Source organism: Genypterus blacodes, unplaced genomic scaffold (assembly GCF_046128005.1).
Source record: "Genypterus blacodes isolate CSIRO-AG114 ecotype Tasmania unplaced genomic scaffold, CSIRO-AGI_Gbla_v1 ptg000070l_1, whole genome shotgun sequence".
Taxonomy (NCBI): Eukaryota; Metazoa; Chordata; class Actinopteri; order Ophidiiformes; family Ophidiidae; genus Genypterus; species Genypterus blacodes.
The window spans coordinates 3,808,700-3,828,499 of record NW_027466880.1 but is presented as its reverse complement, the minus strand read 5'-3'; the positions used below and the strand labels follow the sequence as shown (position 1 = coordinate 3,828,499).

The following is a 19,800-nucleotide window of genomic DNA, read 5'->3' as shown; positions in this document are numbered from 1 at the left end:
AACACAAATTCAACTTGTCTGGGACCTAAAAACAACATTGAACAAAGTGGGGATCTGTGCCATAATTGATGTAGATCATCTTTACGGCCACAAACTCTCTCCTGACTTCAAAATGTAAGCAATGATAACTCCATGGACCATCCCAAGCTTCCCTCCTCCTCCTCTCCTGCTCATACACATTGAGGTCATTAGACAACATGTGATGGTTTGGCATCAAAGTGCGCTCAACTAATGACTTAGCGGTGGCAATCTCACCTGCTGTCAGAATAACAGAACATGCTGACATTTAAGACTCTTGCCAAACCATTTCCTCACCCTTTATTGTTGGTATGCCAACCCCCACAGCAAAGAACAGGTTTATTCTGTGCTGTCCCTGTTTTAATTACAATTAGGGCCAACAGAATGTTCTCATATCATGAGGCTGACTTCTCTTTCATTTCAAAACTGCTCATGTGAATAGATATTTGCTAAGATAGGTTTCATTTCTTTGAATACCTTTTGATTTATAAACTGAACCTATTGTCATTCTAGCTATTCTCTGTAGGCATCTTCATAATTTTTTGAAGAATTCTCCGATCTGCTCTCACTCAGCATAACCAGATATACGGCAGGATAAATAGAAATCTGGACCTGAACATTCATATACATAACATGTTGACTCCAAAGTTATGAAATTTATAAACCTCTTTGAAAATCTGGATGGAAGTCAACATGTCACCATATCTATACATTAGCATGGTGACACCAAATTTGCTGGCATCATGAGGGCTGTGTCTGATGTCATCACCTCTGATCATTACTGTGTATTTTGTTGCTGCCTTGCCTTAAAACAGAAACGTCAGGATCATTACAGATACCACAGCTAAAATGAAGTAGGTAAGTAATTTGTAGAATTCTTTTATCTTCATAATGAGAGCCACTCATTAGATAAAGTGGTTAATACTGATAAACTCACTGGATAAAGTAATCCCCCTCAAGGTCAAGAGAAGTTTTCATGGGATCATCAGCATAGTTAAGTAATCTGTTCGTGCCCTGTAGACAAAATGTAGACATAAGACAATGTGACTAAGATTTCTTAAGCGTGTCTCAGATCAGACAGAGATCTGAGTTTTTCTAATATCATTGAAACTGCTGTTGTGAAGCCTCTCTTTAGGAAATATGACTTCTCTTTGAGAAGCAAGATACTTGGTAAAGGTGTTGTTTAAACAAATCACAGACTTCATAAATGGAAATATATTCTTTAATTAACACTATAGAATACATTTCATATATATATATATATTGGGGAATTTCCAGTCAGGTTTAAGGGACCACGGCAAAGAAACGCTTCTCATTAGGATAGTCAGTGATCTGAGACTAAATATAGACGCAAATAATCTTTCAGTTTTGGTTCTTCATTTCTTCAAACAAACACAGATGCTGTTGACCCTTACTACACCTGCACCATGCCACCAAGAGTAGAGGTTCCTAATCAAACACACAAAGCATCTTTGATTATCTGGGCCTGGTTTCACTCTACCTGCTAGCTCAGTCCATATGTGACTCAGCTCAGGAACCGAAGGGTTGCCAGTTGGAGTCCCCATACGGATCAATGAAGTGGACTGGCAGCTGAAGTGTTGCCAGTTTGCCTACAGAGCACTGCCAAGGTGTCCTTGAGCAATGCACTGAACCCCCAAAACTGAAAAATAAAACAAAAACTGGTTCAGGCTCATGGCTGGCCTGCGCTCCCTCTGTATAAAGCATGTGTGTGTCGTGTCTTGTGTTACATATGTAAGAGGGGATGAAGAAGCATTTCAAATCTGTATGATTGCATGAAATGGACAAATAAAAGTATCTTATCTTAAGAGTTCATCCAACACAGCTTATATTTTAAAGCAAAACATAAACATATCCTCAGTGATATTTATCTGGACATTTGAGAGTTGAGAAATACATATCTAGATCAATTATGAACTGACAGGTGTGACGGATATATTACACATTCCTTTCCTTATCTTATGGTGCCAACCAACAAATATGCTTGCACCCTTACATCAATTCTATTGGTCAACAGCACTGATGTTGTCCCTCCCCGTCTGGGCTGAGAGACTTAAATTACTCTCTGAGCTGAAGTCAGTCAGTGTTCAGTTGATGTTTGGAGTCATGTCTGGAGTTTGGGGACTTAAACTGTTGCTGCTGAGCTGCGGCTGCCTTTGGCTGTCCGGCTCAACCCAGGGCGCTCTGATCATCTCCCGGGACCAAGAAACTGTGCAGGTAACTTCACTGATTTCCTCATTTAGCTATTCTTTACCTTTACCAGGGTTTGATTTTGATTTTTGTTATTGTTGTTGACAAATTCATGTGTTCTGGTTTCGGTTTTCTTCTCACACTCTCCTCTGTGTATGTTTGTGAGGGGATAGAAATGAATTGTCTGAGAATGCTTTCTTCCCTTTCAAGCTAACTTTGTCTGTTTTTCTATTTCAGACACAAGGCGCTGGCAGATCACTGCAGGTATGCTGATATTAACTCAATATTTGACATCACTCATCAAAAGAAGTGAAGTCCCACTGAATCTTAATGTTTGTCTTAAGATAAAAAGGTTGTTTAGTATTTTAGTGTTACTGCTAAATGAAAGTGTTAAATGGCCTATTGGGGCTCTTGCAGCTCAAATTGCCAAAGTTCGGCAAAGTCTAAAATTAAGCTGTATTGTTATTACTTGTAGTACTGAGAATATCACTTTTATTTATTTCCTTTATCTCTTACAGAAAAGAAGTGCAGACGGAGAAACAGTAAGTGTCCAGGTTTCTCTATGAATCATAATTATAATAAAGAATATACACATTAGAACACTCACATTGACTCACCCAAATAGGCTCATCGTAACAGTCCCAAGATGGAATCAATGACACAATGTTTTTACTGAGGAAAGCTGTCATTATTTTCTTTGGCACCAGTCAAGGCAGCAGAGCGTCACCACTACACAGCTGAAAAAGAGGATTAAGTCCTACAAGAGTCTGACAATATTAGACCCTCATTCACTTAATTCTTTTTTGTCTCTGTTGCCATTTCTGGCTTTCCATCTGTTCCGACATTCACACTTCCTGTCTTTCTGTGTGTCAGGTGGAGGTAACTAGTGTAATAGTGGAGTCCACTGTGATGTCTCGTTTCGCTCGCACTGTCATGACCACCAAGGCTGTAAACAACGGAGACGAATCCCAGGAAATCTTCTTTGAGGTGGACTTGCCCAAGACCGCTTTCATCTCCAACTTCAGCATGTCAGTCTACTTCCACATTTCCACTTTCTGTGTCTACATCCATGCACACGTGACTTTTGTGTGCATTGTTTTGTTTCTGGTTGCGATGGGTTGTATAGTAAATGTGTTTGTGTTTCATCTTCATCTTTGGATTAGGGAAATTGAAGGAAAGTTGTATGTGAGTATGGTGAAGGAGAAAGCACAAGCAAATGACATCTATGACGAGGCTGTTTCTTCTGGACAGACAGCTGGACTGGTGCAGTAAGTCAGGCTGAGTTGAAAATGAGACATAATATGTTCGAAAGAGTTATATCTGAATCAGGACCACACAAACATTTTCTTCTGTGGTGTCTCTTTGTCTTACAGGGTTTCAGGAAGAACGATGGAGAAGTTCTCTATGTCTGTAAACATTGCAGGACAAAGTGACGTGACTTTTGTTCTGACCTACGAGGAGCTCCTTCAGAGGAAAATGGGCCGGTATGAGATTCTGACCCGGGTGAAACCCAAACATCTTGTCCAGGAATTTAAGGTAAAACCAAATTCATGTTGATATAAAGATTATCATCATTAACTTGACATTCAAGCACAACTGCAAGTTAGACACACAACTAAACTTTTAGGTACGAAAACTGACTCAAACTGTGTGTGTGTGTGTGTGTGTGTGTGTGTGTGTGTGTGTGTGTGTGTGTGGTTGTGTGGAGACAGATTGTAACAAACATCTATGAGCCTCAGGGCCTACTCTATGTGGATGTCTGGGCAACCTTCTTGTCTGAGGAACAGAATCAGCTGGTGGAGAAAACTGTCACCTCCAATAAGGTGGGTAGCAACAGATTGTCTCTGAATTTTGGCTCTTTGTCCTCTCATTTTTCATGTTGCCGAAAACCAAATGGTCCAAGCAGTCCAACCAACATACAGAATTTATCAATCAAGAGTACACTGCTGCAAACATTGTTTCGTTCTGTTGTTAGGCGCACATCTCCTTTTCACCAACAATGGACCAGCAGAGGGAGTGTGAAGGTTGTCATGGCACTCTGATCGATGGAGATTTTATTGTCAAGTATGATGTGAAACGAGTACAGACCCTTGGGGAGATTCAGGTAATTACCAGCCACACACACGTGACATGTTTCCATTGCATATTGTTAAAATTGTGTTCTAATTCTCTGTGATTGTCCCCCCGTCAGATTGTGAATGGATACTTCGTGCACTTCTTTGCTCCTCCTGACTTAGAAAGAATCCCAAAGAATGTAGCCTTTGTAATTGACAGGAGTGGCTCCATGTGGGGACAAAAAATGCAGCAGGTGAGAAATGCGTGTGTGTTTCTAGACATTTAGGTGTACAGGTGAGAAATTAAGTCAATCCACAAAAAGAATGTTATGGATGGAAAAGTGACACAGGGACAAAACATTTTGGCCCTTCTAACCCTAATTCACAAACCATTATGAATATTAATATTCAGTTGTGGATAAAATACCTTGAATCTGTACTTAAATAAAAGGAGAGTAATCTGACTGTTTTCTCATTCAAAAATGTGTCACTTTGTTGCAAGTAATATTCACTCAGTTTTTGCTACAATAAATGTAGTGAACAAATGAAAGTAAAAGTGAAATGATTTCTGATTTACACTGTGGCACTGACTTTATTTTTGGTAACATTTTGACATTTTTCTCAACTCTTATGACACCTCTCATCTCATTTTGTAATATTTTTTGAACATTTTCACCTTTGACATTTTAACTGTTTACAGACTCAGGAGGCATTGCTTGAAATCATCAACGACCTTGGCAGAGAGGACCACTTTGCCCTGATCCCATTTGATCGGGATATTACTCCCTGGAGGAACAATTTTGCCATGGCAACTGAGGAAAATGTGGCTGAAGCCTTGGGTTTCATCCCCACAATCGACGCTTCTGGATGTGAGTAAAACTAATTTCATGAAAATTCTCCTAACAAACAGTTCCTATAGGTAATAAAATCCTTTTTGAGACCTTTGGTTGGGGAAGACAAAATAAAAGACTGCATTTTCTGCATTTTGCAACATGTAATAGACATCAGAATAAGTTATATGGAAGATGCATTAGCCAGACATTATACACAGGTTAACAGTGGCTTATCCTTATATTTTAATGACTTTGATAAAGCCTTCCAGCATAGGAGGTGACATCCTAAAACACCAGGGATTAAAAGGCTTCACACCTCATTGTGTCACTTTCAAATATTTTCTGTAACTTCTGGCCCCATTATATTATTTGTTTTGTTAGATCACATTGTAATGCAAGTAAATGTGACCTAAGAGATGAGGGGGGAAAAAAAATGCTAACCCTTACCCTTGGCTATATACTGTGAAGAGGACCTGACAAAAAAGACACATGAAGCTAAACTCAGGTCAGCTTATTTTGTTAATATTCAGCACATTTGTATTTTTCCCCTCTAGTAACCAACATTAATGATGCCGTGCTGACAGCAGTGAACATGTTGATCACAGACAGGCAGGCAAATATTCTCCCAGAGAGGAGCACTGACATGATTATTTTACTGACTGATGGAATGCCAACTTCAGGTGAGCAGAATGATGATTAATTGTGCATTACATTTCTGCATGCTGCCTGTGTGTGTTTGAATAGCAGTCTCCAGCAGAGCGTGTACTTAACATGTATGTAAAGCACATTTCTTATTGGGACTGTAAAGCTTTCACGACACAATGACAGGCAATGCATTGACATCATTCTAACTGCTTCTTTTCGCATGTGTGTGTCTCCACGTATGTATGTAGGAGAGACAGACCTCACACAGATCCAGGAGAATGTCCGTCAAGCTATCGGTGGGCAAATGTCTCTGTTCTGTCTCGGCTTTGGTAACAATGTGGATTACTCTTTCCTGAATGTGATGGCCCAACAAAACAAAGGACTGGCACGTCGAATCTTTGAGGCCTCAGATGCAACCATTCAGCTGAGGGTGAGGGTGTTCAGCATTTATCATTGCGTGCATAACTTTTAACTTTGCGTTCCACAAAGGCCCATTGAAGGCAGAGCAGGTATTTTGAACAAAGGCACTATTATAGTACTTGTTGATTTTAGTTTTAAAATCTTGCTATATAGTGAATGCTTTTTTCTGTGGTACTGCTGCTTAAAAGGGTCCAGTACTTCTGGGATCACTATCATGCCACAATCATTAGTAATTATCAAATGATGATGTGTATTCTCACAGGGATTCTATGATGAGGTAGCCAGTCCTCTGCTACTAGAGGTGGACCTGCGTTACCCTGACAACACTGTGGACGTTTTGACCACCAACCACTTCAGCCAGCTGTTCAATGGATCCGAGCTCATTGTGGCCGGCCGGCTGAGTGACAACAACTTCATGGCTGAAGTGGTCGGCATAGGAGTAAGGGAGTGAAAATGGTAGACATTGACGTTGAGTGTTGAGTTGAAGTGTTTTTAATCAGAAACCATTTACTTTCTCTACCGTTAGCATGAAAATGACTTCATCGTGCAAGGCAAGGCCTGCCCTATGGACTGGGATGTGATCTACCCAGATGAGGAGCACATCTTTGGGGATTACATAGAGCGCCTGTGGGCCTACCTCACCATCCAACAACTGCAAGAGAAGAGGTCTGTTTGAATCATTTGTATCAAATCAAGCTCTGATTGATTCTTCATAATAATAGTCTTGCTAATTGTGGCAACTTGTGCATCCATTCTCTCAGCAACAGTGGCACCCCAGAAGAGAAAGCCAGTGCTACCACCAGAGCTCTGGAATTGTCCCTGCAGTACAACTTTGTCACCCCTCTCACCTCCATGGTGGTTGTCAAACCAGAAAATACCGACTGTTCCGTCGTTGCTGACAAACTGACCGAAGGTATGAAGGGAAGGAAGGGACTTTAAAAAGCAATGGTAACTTTGACTGTATACCAAAACATTAGTGTTACACAAGACTACATACACACAAGACTACATACACACAAGACTATATACACACAAGACTATATACACATAATTAGGCTTTGCACTTGCCTGGATTATTTGATTTTGTCATTTTCATAAATTAGCATGGCCAGACGTTCTTGTTTGAAATGTGAGATGTAACAAGTTGTGTTTTTGTTTTGTTTTTGACAGAGCAAAGACAGGAGGCAGAGAGAAATGGTAAGAAAGTGTATTTTTATAAAATACCACAACACTTGACATTTACTGTTTCTAATTTGGAGTTTCTTTATACCTTCAACAAGGAGGGAATCTCCAACCTGCACAAGGAGCAAATATAGCCGCCCTCCCATACACGCCCACTTATTTTGGTAAGTCTGTATTTGATACAGTCCTCTGATTTTCCTGTATTATCCCAAACATTTATTAAAACTCTTTTCTGAACATGTACTAAAACAAAACATTAATCCTCCGTCCGTTATTATTTAATCCTGCTGATTCTTGTCCAGTGGATGGAGATCCTCATTTCATAATTGAGCTGCCAGAGAGAGAAGACGCTCTGTGTTTCAACGTCGATGAAAAACCAGGAACCATTTTGAACCTGGTCACAGATCCAACATCAGGTCAGATCTGAGTCATGACCAGTCATACTTTCCTCTTATTAAGAATAACTGTTTTAATACCAGAATGACTATATCTCAAATTGTCCAAGATTTAAATGTACTGTAATAGTGTTTGTTTCTGGTCACAACTATCGGCTTGTGTAGACTGTCCAGTTGTTAAACATAAGAGGCTAAATCTCACATTGTTTCCTCAGGCATTTTGGTGAATGGTGAGATCATTGGGGATAAACAAATGACCCCTGATGGTCACATGAACACCTACTTTTGGCGTTTTGGTATTATCCACAAGACACTGGGGGTGAAGCTGGAAGTGACCACTCAAGACATCTCCGTGTTCAAGGATGGCAAATGGTTCAAGCTGCAGTGGTCAGACTCAGCCTCCCTTAAATCACCCAAGTGAGTCACAGCTCCATCAGATTATCATTTTATAATTTCCTTTTATGAAATACAGTCCAACTATAAAAGCAATATAAAGTGTTAAGATAAATTCAGGATTCACAAATCTCTTTCCCTCCCTTTTGCACCTTTTCTCCTCTCTCTCTTCCAGCATGGATCTTCGATTAAGCAAAGATCGCAGCCTACTGGTGACTCTAAAAGATTCAGTCAAATTTCTGATTCTGCTCCACAAAGTGTGGGAGAAGCATCCGTACCACCAAAACTACCTGGGTTTCTACACCCTGGACAGCCACCTCCTGTCCTCGTCCGTTCATGGCCTGCTAGGTACAACATCACTCAATGCTATGTGCAAGATATATGCATGACCACAGCAAACCCCAACCCTTCAATGAGGGATTCTTATTTAATCTGTTTATGTTTGTTGTAATAGATTTTGCAAGTGGATTGTGATCATTGACATAAATCTCTAAGAAATTGCGTTCGGTTGAGATTTACGGTATTATGTAATCTAACATAACCAGTTGTGCTCAATAAATTTGATTGACCACATACTAGAGCTAGAGGTGGAAAATTAACAAAACAGTAAAACTATGAGCAAAACAGAGACAAGGATGGTGATAAAACACACATTGTTTTCTTCATAAAATAGCATTTCAGGATGTTATATACATGATCTTCATTTACATCCTCCAGGTCAGTTCTACCACGGTATTGAATACGAGGTGACAGACCTTCGTCCGGGAGAAGTTGCAGAGAAACCAGATGCCACCATGCATGTGAAAGGACAGGAGCTTAATGTGACCAGGTACATATATGTTCACTCGGAGCTGTCTTTCCCATGTATGTGTCCAATAATTGGTTGTTATATTGAGTTTCCATTGTGTTTCTGTGCTTGTCCACAGAGGCTGGCAGAGAGACTTCAGGACGAATTTAAAGAATGGAGAGAATATTCCCTGCTGGTTCATTCACAGTAATGGGACAGGCCTCATAGATGGAGAAGCATCAGACTACATTGTATCAGGCCTTTTTAAGACTGTTATGCTTTAGATATTGAAATCAACAAAGCTGCACACTAAATATTTTTAAATCTGCATGTACTTGTTAAGCATTGTGAATGCTGTCCATCACTGAATAAAGTCAAACGCCCCCATTTTGTGTTTTATGTATACTTTTACATGGGTCCTATTATATAAATATCTCATCTCTTATATGTAGATATAATATAATGTACATATACTGTATATGTTGTGACTTCATGAGAGGCTTTTCCTCCAGATGTCAGGGTCAGGCAGTGCACGGATGTCCAAAAATGCAATAAACCAGGTTTTAACAAACAAAAGTCTCTGTCACTCCTCTACATCTCTCTGACGACAACTTCATGTCCTACACTATCTCCCTCTCTTCTCCTCCCTCTCAACCTCCCCCCACCTGCATGGTATCTTCTCGTCGCAATCTATGCTCTCTCACCCCCACCGATCTCTCCTCTTCTGTTCTCTCCGCTCTCCCTGCCCCTGAATCTTTTTCTCTTCTATTCCCCGACACTGCCACTGATCTTCTTCTCTCAACCCTGTCCTCCTCTCTGGACAATCTCTGCCCCCTCATCTCCAGGCCTGCATGCCCAACTCCGCAGGCCCCTTGGTTGTCGGACTCAGTGCGTACTGAGAGGCGGAGCTTGAGAGTGGCTGAGCACAAATGGAGGAATGGCAAACTCCTGGAGGACCTTCGTGCCATCCAATCGCTGCTTTCCACTTTCTCCTCCTCTCTCTCTGCTGCTAAAGCTGCCGTCTTCTGCACCAAAATTCAAACCTCTGGTTCCAACCCCAAAAAACTCTTTGAAACTTTCTCCTCCCTCCTCCGTGACGATTTCACCAACTTCTTCGACAAGAAGGTTAACGATATCCGATCTTCCTTCCCTCACCCCCCAGCTGTCCACACCTGTCTCCCTTCCACCCCTCCCTCTCTATGACCTTCTCCACCTTCTCCCTCCCCACCTACCTCTCTGTCCCAATTCTCTCCCTTCTCCGCAAAGGAGGTCCTTCGCCTTGTCACATCTAGCCGCCCCACCACATGCTCCCTTGACCCAGTCCCCTCCCCTCTCCTTCAGTCTGCTGCACCTGATCTTCTTCCCTACCTGACCCACCTCATTAACATGTCTTTGGCTTCTGGCTCTTTTCCCTTTGCTTTCAAGACTGCCAGAGTCACCCCCCTTCTAAAGAAACCAACTCTTGACCCTTCAGACATCAAGAACTACAGACCGGTATCCCTCCTACCCTTCCTATCTAAAACTCTTGAACGTGCTGTCTTCAATCAACTGTCCCTGTACCTCCACCAGAATAACCTCTTGGACCCCCACCAGTCCGGCTTCAAGGTGGGCCACTCAACTGAGACTGCCCTCCTGGCAGTGACTGAGTCACTCCAAACTGCTAGAGCGAACTCTCTCTCCTCTGTCCTGATTCTCCTGGACCTTTCTGCAGCATTCGACACGGTGAACCACCAGATCCTTCTCTCTACCCTGGAGGGAATGGGTGTCTCGGGCTCTGCACTTTCCATGTTTTCATCCTACCTGACAGGTCGCTCCTACCAAGTAACACTGAGAGGTTCTGTATCGAAGCCACGTAGGCTCACCACCACTGGTTCGGATTTGGGCCCTCTTCTTTTCTCCCTCTACACAAGATCTCTTGGTTCTGTTATCCACTCCCATAACTTCTCCTACCACTGCTATGCTGATGACACCCAGCTTATTCTGTCATTTCCCCCTTCTGACACCCAAGTGGAGACGCTGCGTGCCTGGCAGACATCTCGGGGTGGATGTCGATGCAACACCTGAAGCTCAACCTGGACAAGACTGAGAGGGTGTTTCTCCCGGGGAAGGGCTGCCCGCACCAAGACCTGGCCATCACCATAGATGACTCTGTGTGGACGTCAACTCGGACTGCGAGGAATCTGGGTGTGACCCTGGACGACGACCTGTAGTTCTCGGCAAACATCGCATCAGTGACGTGTTCCTGCAGATTCCTCCTCTACAACATCCGTAGGATTCACCCCTTCCTCACCGAAAAGGCAGCACAGTTAAGTCTGTTCCAGTTTAAGACTCTGGTGCTAGCCTACAGGGCAGTGAAAGCTCCTTCGTACCTCCAGGCTATGGTAAAGCCCTACACCCCTGCCCAAACACTTTGCTCTGCTGCCTCCAGGCGGCTGGCTGCCCCGTCGCTCAGCGGCCCCTGTGCCCGATCGACACGGTCACAGCTTTTCACTGTTCTGGCACCTCAGTGGTGAATGATCTCCCGACTGATGTCAGGACAGCTGAGTCGCTGCCCATCTTTCGCCGCAGGCTGAAAACCCATCTCTTCAAGAGACACTACCCGGATCTGCCCTCTTAGGACATCACCTATTTTGTCCTTTTTTTCTCTCATTTGTCTAGGTACCTTTCTTATCAACTCCTACTCTAGCACTAGTTATGTTCTTAGCTTTTGGTTTTGGAAGGAAATGCACTCACGATTTCTTGTGACCCGAAGTTCTTTTATCTACCTATGTTGAACGCACTTATTTGAAGTCGCTTTGGATAAAAGCGTCTGCTAAATGACCGTAATATAATGTAAGAGAATGAGCGCAGATCCAACCTCCTCAGTCTGTGTTCGCTTGCAGCTTTACCCAGTCTGTTCCAGGGGAAAGAGCCGGCAGTGTGAAAGTTTTCATTGAAGATGTTGAAAGCACCAGAAGGGCTTGAGCAAACACACCAACAAAAAAGTCTGGTCACAATTACAAAATGTCCAAGGGGCCAGTGGAACATCTCTTACCTTTAATGAGATCAGGATGCAACCTAATTTCCACTTAATACAATCTCTGCAGTATTTACATGCAAAACGTAATCTATATTTATTTATTAAAAGAAATGTTGAGGGCACAAAAGGTAACAAAAGCTAGAACCAACAAACATTTACACAACTTCACACTTAACACTGATACTGATCCCCATGACCCAATATAGATTCAAAATAATGCACCAGAATCATTATATCTCAAGACTTTGCAACAATTTAAAGTAAACTAATGGTTAGAAAAAAAAACCGAGTATGCAGCTTTTTACAACTATGCTCCTTAACTGGACTACAACTTTCACAAAATGGTGAATGTGTGCCAATAAGCCAAAGCTCCACATATGTTTCAGTTAGCTTTTGAATTAGACATTTTAACCTGATGTTTCTAATTCTATTGATCCATTTTTTAAGTTCTTGTTTTAAGGAATCTCTCACTCCCTGTGTTAAAATGTGTGTATTTTTGGTTTGAACCTCCTTTTTTGCTCTCAAGTGTAAAAGCACTTTAAGCTACATTCATTGTATCAGAAGTGCTCTGCAAATGAAGATTATGCTTCAGTATGGATTTATTAAAGATATTTTTAAATCTCGATTCAGAGCCATGAACTGTGAGCTTATAATATTCATGTTGAGCAGCTATTGTGGAAAGCAGTGGAAAGCTTTTTGCAAGACAGTTAAGTCTGTTCCTTTAGACCAGTGGTCTCCAACCTTTTTGTCTCTGAGAGCTACTTTGACAAAATAAAAGTGTCCAGGAGCTACTTACATTAGTAATATTTATCCGCACGGCACACATTTGTTTGAACATTTACAAAATGTCAATATCCAACACTCACATTTTGTTTTAAAACGCACTTTAATTGAGCAACATAAGCATGTTTTTTTCTGAATACATTTTCAGCGTCAAGCTCACACTAATAAATTCACATCATAGAAAACAAAACAATGTTATGTTTCTATTTTTTTAGTTACTTATTTTACTATTTTACCAATACCATACCTTTCATATTGTCCGCGATATTCGTTGACGGGGGCGAAAGTCGGGTGTACTGTGTGCCGCACCAGCAGTGAGTGCGCCTGCAGCGGTGAGTGCACCGGCAATTTTCGAGGGGGGGCTGCAGCTGTTCTACAAGTTTAGTCAGATCCATAAAGAGGTGGTTCCTCTGTGTTCTGCTATATTGTCAACAACCTTCTGGCTGGTCAGAACAGGAGGGAGGGATAAGATAACGCCACAACCCCACTGATCAAATTGTATGACTCCCACCTGCTGTAGGTCGAAACATGGGTCCAATTATATAAATATCTCATCTCTTATATGTAGATATAATATAATATACATATACTGTAAATGTTGCTTTTAATTTCCACACGGCTTCATCCAAAAGGTTTAACAGAGCGTCCTTGTTCAAAAAGGCAGAAACATACGTCTCTCCAAAAACACTTCAAAAGTAACAAGGTTACCACACGAATTGATCCAACAAGTTCAACATTAAGTGTCCTTGTCTAAAAACAAAGATAAAACATACTCTTCAAGACTCTTCAACAACTCTTGAAAACACTGAGTAAAAGTAACAAGGTTTCACCAACGTATCACCAAGTCTGTAGCTTTGGTCCCAGATCCCTCCTTCCACAAATGTGCACACCACATGGTCTGCTGTCTGTCTTTATATATAGGCCTGGTGATTAGTGATGTGACATTTGAAGCGAGGCTCCAAGGCTTGTGTCGAGCAAAAAGGGGCGTGCCAGATGAAGCCCCGGTTCGAGGCTTGTGTCGTCACCGTAAAAATCACCTGACTGATGACAAACGAGGCCTCGGATTCTGTGGGACACGTCATTGGTTCATTTTGAGTGTCGTTACGGCATAAAGAGGGTTCCAGCCTCGCAGCACTTCTCGTGGGTTTTGAGTTGGCGTTTGGTGTTGGTGAGAGGTAGGTTGTGCGTTGGTTAAGTGTTAGTGGTTAAAGTTCAGTAACTATATCATAGATTATATCAGTTATTATTATTATTATACTGCATTAGATTAGATTATTAGGTTAGAATAGTGTTTAGTAGGTAGTATGTCAACTAGCCTACTAAACACTATTCTAACCTATATAGCAACTAGTGTTGCTATATATCTATATTACCTATACATCTATATTATTATCTACATTAGTATTTTACTATCTATATTAGTATATTATTATCTATATTATTATTATAGAGTATAGACTAATTGTAGACTACTTGTGGGCTAGGTGTAGGCTAGGTAGGCTTCTGCCTATCACCATGGAGCCACCCAGAAAGAGGAGGACTTCTCTTGTCTGGGAACATTTTGAATTGGTAGCTCAAAACAAGCTAGGTCACAATTGTATTTGAGTTTCATAAAGTCATCATTATTATCTCCTCCATAGCCTACATATAATCTTTCCTTATGTGTTTCATTGTCATAATGAAGGTAAAGTGCTTGCTGTGTCACAAGGAGCTCACTTACAGCAACAACACCTCCTCCATGATCAGGCAATACAGAGCAATACATGAGAATGCCCAGTCTGCTGGCAGCGGTCCAGACACCAGTCAAAGTAATCAGTCAAAGATCATCTTTCTTGAATTATCTATATCATGTGGTTGGCCCATATAATGTTCCCCATTACATTTTGTTTCAGATTTCAGAAAGAAGATGGTGGATGACGCCCTTCTTAAAATGGTCATCAAAGACTCCCAACCCTTTACCATTGTGGAAGATGTGGGTTTCAAGGAGCTCATTCATGTACTGGATCCTACATACGTTCTACCAACCAGGCAGGTGTGTATGGTATGTGTATTAAGTGTTTCATTGCTACTAGAGCATGAAATTAATATAGGCTAACTATTCATATTTGTGTTTACAGTCCCTAAAGGCAATGGTGGACAAAAAGTATGAGGAGGCTAAGGAGAAGGCCAAAGAGAAACTCCAACAAGTTGCTTCTGTCAGCCTCACATCAGACATGTGGACGTCCATCAACATGGAAGCATATCTTGCAGTGACCTGTCATTTCATCGATGGAGAGGACCAGCTTGGGACCATTTTGCTTGGGGTTGAGCATTTTCCAAGCGCCCATACAGCTGACAACTTGACTTTGGCTCATACGAGGTTCATGGAGGAGTGGGGCATACAAGACAAAGTCAAATGTCTGGTGACAGATGCTGCTGCCAACATGATTGCATGTGTGAACCATTTGAATGTCAGACATGCTCTCTGTATTGCACATTCTTTGAATCTAATAGTCAAAAAGTCCTTTGATGAAGTTCCAGGTCTGTCTGAGTTGAGAGCCAAATGCCGCAAGATGGTTACTTTTTTCCGAACCAGCACCACTGCAAAGGAAACGTTGACCCAAGTACAGCGGCAGATGGGGAGACCTGTTCTGAAAATGATAATAGAGGTGGACACGAGGTGGAATAGCACATACAGCATGCTGGAGCGCCTGTATGACCTTCGAGAGCCAGTTGGAGCAGCTCTGGCCTCTCTAAGGTCGAAATAACCCCGCCAACATCTTTGGAGTATGCCACCATCAAAGAGGCGATTCAGGTTCTCGGTCCATTTCAGCAGGCTACCGTAGAGCTTTCCGGGGAGAAATGGGTGAGTGCATCTAAGGTGATACCGATGCTGAAGATGCTAAGTCACACTACCCAGGCCAAGACGGACAGCCTAATGGCGAACATGGCAAGGCAACTTGGTGCCAATCTGGTACGCCGGGTCATAGACCGATCATTGAAAGCAGAGGCAATAACAGTTATGACCATGCCCACTCTCCTGGACCCCAGATTTAAAAAACTGGGATTCTTGAGCTCCACAAAACTGGATGATGCAATAATCAGGCTGAAAGGGAATTGTGCTGAGATTATTAGAAGTTCTCCCTCTTCAACCCCCATTCAGCTACCAGAGACTGCACAATCAGACCAATCTTCAGACAATAGTAAGTCTTTCTTCAATGTAGTTTATTGTTGTCATTGATTGTTTGTTGTAATATCAATCATTGATAGATTTTTTTTCCCTTGTACACTCATAGGTGACCTTTGGCATCTGCTGGATACCACTGTGGGACAGAGCAGGCAGAGCTCAAGTGCAACAGCTGACGCAACAATTGAAGTAGACCATTACTTGAGTGAAGTAAACCTGGCAAGGCATGAGGATCCGCTCATCTACTGGAACAAACAAAAGCACCAATATCCCCATTTGTATCAGCTGGCACTGGCATTTTTATGCACTCCGGCCTCCTCAGTGCCATGTGAGAGGGTATTCTCCAAGGCTGGGGAGATTGTGTCCAAGAAACGTAATCGCCTAAAACCCAACACAGTTAAAAAGCTTCTTTTTTTGAACAACAATCAATAATTTCTGTCCTTTTTCCATACTGCTCTGTTGCAGTTTGTCCTTCACTCCCAGTTCCATAAGCACTTTTGCACTCCCAGTTCCATAAGCACTCTTGCACTCCCAGTTCCATAAGCACTCTTGCACTCCCACTTCCATAAGCACTCTTGCACTCCCAGTTCCATAAGCACTCTTGCACTCCCACTTCCATAAGCACTCTTGCACTCCCAGTTCCATAAGCACTCTTGCACTCCCAGTTCCATAAGCACTCTTGCACTCCCAGTTCCATAAGCACTCTTGCACTCCCAGTTCCATAAGCACACTTGCATTCAGTGTCAGTCTACATTGATGCCTTTATTTTGAGTGTTCAACATCATCACACTCAACTAATGATATTTCCATGCAAACACACACTTTTATATTCATTGAGACACAGTGGCAAAAATAGTTTATTTTATACATAGACATTCCAGGATACTCTGGCTCAGGGTTAATTTAGTCTTTGCACAGCAGGTGTCACTAGTGAGAACGATTCAATGAGGCTTCGGGTAAAGAACCTTTTGGTGAACCTTTGGGCTGGAAAGCCTCATTGGTTCATGAAGCCTCATTTTGCCATCACTACTGGTGATTACCACCCTGATGTCCAACAGGTGTGTCACACTGTACGCCATCTTTGTCTTTTTACGTCGGCCATGTTAGGTTGTATAGTCTCGCGTGCCACCAGCAGAGGGGGACATAGACCCAGCCCAGGATAAAGATGGGGAAGTTTAGCAAGAGGCCAGCCTTCACAGCAACCATTAATTAAGGTCAGGGGTCAAGAGAATGAGCGCAGCTCCGATGATGATGTTTTGTCTGCACCGGCGAAAGTGCGCCTGTTGTACTGTGTGCTGCACCAGCGGTGGATGCCCCAGCAGCGGTGAGTTCACCGGTGAGTGCGGCAGTGCGTGCGGCGGTGCGTGCGGCGGTGCGTGCGGCGGTGCGTGCGCGGGCAACGGCGGGTGCGCGATAGTGTGAGTGATGGATGCACTTACGATTTCTGGTGACCTGAAGTTCTTTTATCTACCTATGTTGTCGCTTTGGATAAAAGCGTCTGCTAAATGACCGTAATGTAATGTAATATATGTAATGATGGAAGGGCAAGTGGCTGGTTTGGGGGCCAAAGGGGGGGGGGCAGCAATTTTCGAGGGGGGGCCACCGCTGTTCTACAAGCTTAGTTTGATAAAGAGGTGGTTCCTCTGTGTTTTGCTATATTGTCAACAAACTTCTGGCTGGTCGAGACAGGAAGGAGGGATAAGATAACGCCACAACCCCACTGATCAAATTGTATGACTCCCACCTGCTGTAGGTCGAAACTGTCAATCATAACTTTCTGCAAAAATGAGCTGCGTTTACAGATCTGACAATCGAGATGTCTTCACAGATATGGTTTGCCCCACAATGATTTACCCTTCATGTGATGCCATATGTTCCTTTATTTTGTCTTATTTGTTAATTCAGAACGGTCGGGCAATGCGATTGTGTACGATGCCGACACTGTTGTTGTTATTATGTGCTTCATCCTTAGACTTTGGTACTGGTTAATGATGTGATTGATTTGCTGCCAATATGTTGTAAAATGTACTTATCTATTGTACATTTTTACACAAATAACTGACTTTTTACTGAATAAATTTGCCTGATATATAAACTCTTTTGAGTTTTTCATTTGTCTTCTGTAAACTACATAGAGAGTAATTTAAGACCGGGCAGACATATCTTCAGACCTCTGTGATCTTTTCCAAGATAACATCGCCGTTAATTATCCCAAACTTTCTCAAGCTTTTATTCAACTTTTGGATCATTTTCTTAATTTCTAATTTCTTGACTTAACTGAAGGCTCCAGCTATGCTAAGCTTACCTGTAAAGTTTCAGAACTTGAAAAGGGATCTCTGTCCTCTACAAGATACAAAAGGTCTGGTCTGGTCAAGACTTAATCTAGGTCCACTGAATGCATTGCTCACAGCCTGAATTTACACAATTTCAACTTGTCTGGGACCTAAAAACAACATTGAACAAAGTGGGGGTCTGTGCCATAATTGATGCAGATCATCTTTATGGCCGCCACAAACTCTCTCCTGACTTCAAAATCTAAAAAATGTTCTCCCCAGGACAGCAATGATAACGTCATCGACCATCCCAAGCTTCCCTCCTCCTCCTCTCCTGCTCATACATGTTGAGGTCATTAGACAACATGTGATAGCATGGCATCAAAGTGTGCTCAACTGATGACTTAGCAGTGGCAATCTCACCTGCTGTAAAGATAACAGAACATGTTGACATTTAAGACTCTTTCAAACCTTTTCCTCACCCTTTATTGTTGGTATGCCAACCCCCACAGCAAAGAACAGGTATTTCTTTGAATATTTCTTTGAACACCATGCTTTTGATTAAAAACTGAACCTATTGTCATTCTAGCTATTCTCTGTAGGCGGTTGACAGTTCGAGTCCCCATACGGAACAAGGAAGTGGACTTGCAGCTAAAGTGTTGCCAGTTTGCCTACGGAGCACTGCCAAGGTGTCCTTGAGCAAGGCACTGAACCCCCAAAACTGAAAAACAAAACAAAAACTGTTTCAGGCTCATGGCTGGCCGGCGCTCCCTCTGTATGAAGCATGTGTGTGTCGTGTGTTGTGTTACATATGTAAGAGGTGCGCAAGAAGCATTTCAAATCTGTATGATTGCATGAAATGGACAAATAAAAGTATCTTATCTTAAGAGTTCATCCAACACAGCTTATATTTTAAAGCAAAACATAAACATATCCTCAGTGATATTTATCTGGACATTTGAGAGTTGAGAAATACATATCTAGATCAATTATGAACTGACAGGTGTGACGGATATATTACACATTTCTTTCCTTATCTTATGGAGCCAACCCACAAATATGCTTGCACCCTTACATCAATTCTATTGGTCAACAGCACTGATGTTGTCCCTCCCCGTCTGGGCTGAGAGACTTAAATTACTCTCTGAGCTGAAGTCAGTCAGTGTTCAGTTGATGTTTGGAGTCATGTCTGGAGTTTGGGGACTTAAACTGTTGCTGCTGAGCTGCGGCTGCCTTTGGCTGTCCGGCTCAACCCAGGGCGCTCTGATCATCTCCCGGGACCAAGAAACTGTGCAGGTAACTTCACTGATTTCCTCATTTAGCTATTCTTTACCTTTACCAGGGTTTTATTTTTATTTTTGTTATTGTTGTTGACAAATTCATGTGTTCTGGTTTGTTTTTTCTTCTCACACTCTCCTCTGTGTATGTTTGTGAGGGGATAGAAATGAATTGTCTGAGAATGCTTTCTTCCCTTTCAAGCTAACTTTGTCTGTTTTTCTATTTCAGACACAAGGCGCTGGCAGATCACTGCAGGTATGCTGATATTAACTCAATATTTGACATCACTCATCAAAAGAAGTGAAGTCCCACTGAATCTTAATGTTTGTCTTAAGATAAAAAGGTT

General features: G+C 42.1%; 2 protein-coding genes across 2 annotated transcripts in view; both read left to right on the top strand.

The window, feature by feature from the left end:
- The first annotated feature begins 2,142 nt into the window (after window positions 1-2,142).
- Window positions 2,143-9,234, top strand: LOC143005418 (inter-alpha-trypsin inhibitor heavy chain H3-like). Its single transcript, XM_076156833.1, has 19 exons — window positions 2,143-2,253; window positions 3,100-3,254; window positions 3,390-3,494; window positions 3,600-3,762; window positions 3,939-4,049; window positions 4,202-4,330; window positions 4,418-4,534; window positions 4,981-5,149; window positions 5,668-5,793; window positions 6,007-6,188; window positions 6,441-6,617; window positions 6,705-6,844; window positions 6,940-7,091; window positions 7,349-7,375; window positions 7,663-7,776; window positions 7,971-8,172; window positions 8,324-8,496; window positions 8,866-8,977; window positions 9,075-9,234. Exons 1-19 carry the CDS (start codon window positions 2,143-2,145, stop codon window positions 9,217-9,219), a joined length of 2,610 nt encoding a protein of 869 aa, XP_076012948.1. The 3' UTR covers window positions 9,220-9,234.
- Window positions 9,235-19,361: 10,127 nt separating this feature from the next.
- Window positions 19,362-19,800, top strand: part of LOC143005283 (inter-alpha-trypsin inhibitor heavy chain H3-like) — a 42,787-nt gene continuing 42,348 nt past the window's right edge. Inside the window, exon 1 of the mRNA XM_076156593.1 lies at window positions 19,362-19,472. Within this exon, the coding sequence (XP_076012708.1) occupies window positions 19,362-19,472 (111 nt within the window). The remainder of the gene's footprint in view (window positions 19,473-19,800) is intronic.

Coding starts and splice junctions, on each gene's coding strand:
- LOC143005418 (XM_076156833.1), top strand. CDS start 2,143: ATGTCTGGAGTTTGGGGACTTAAACTGTTGCTGCTGAGCTGCGGCTGC. Junction 3,495..3,599: donor CAGACAGCTGGACTGGTGCA/GTAAGTCAGGCT, acceptor TTTGTCTTACAG/GGTTTCAGGAAGAACGATGG. Junction 7,777..7,970: donor GGTCACAGATCCAACATCAG/GTCAGATCTGAG, acceptor TTGTTTCCTCAG/GCATTTTGGTGAATGGTGAG.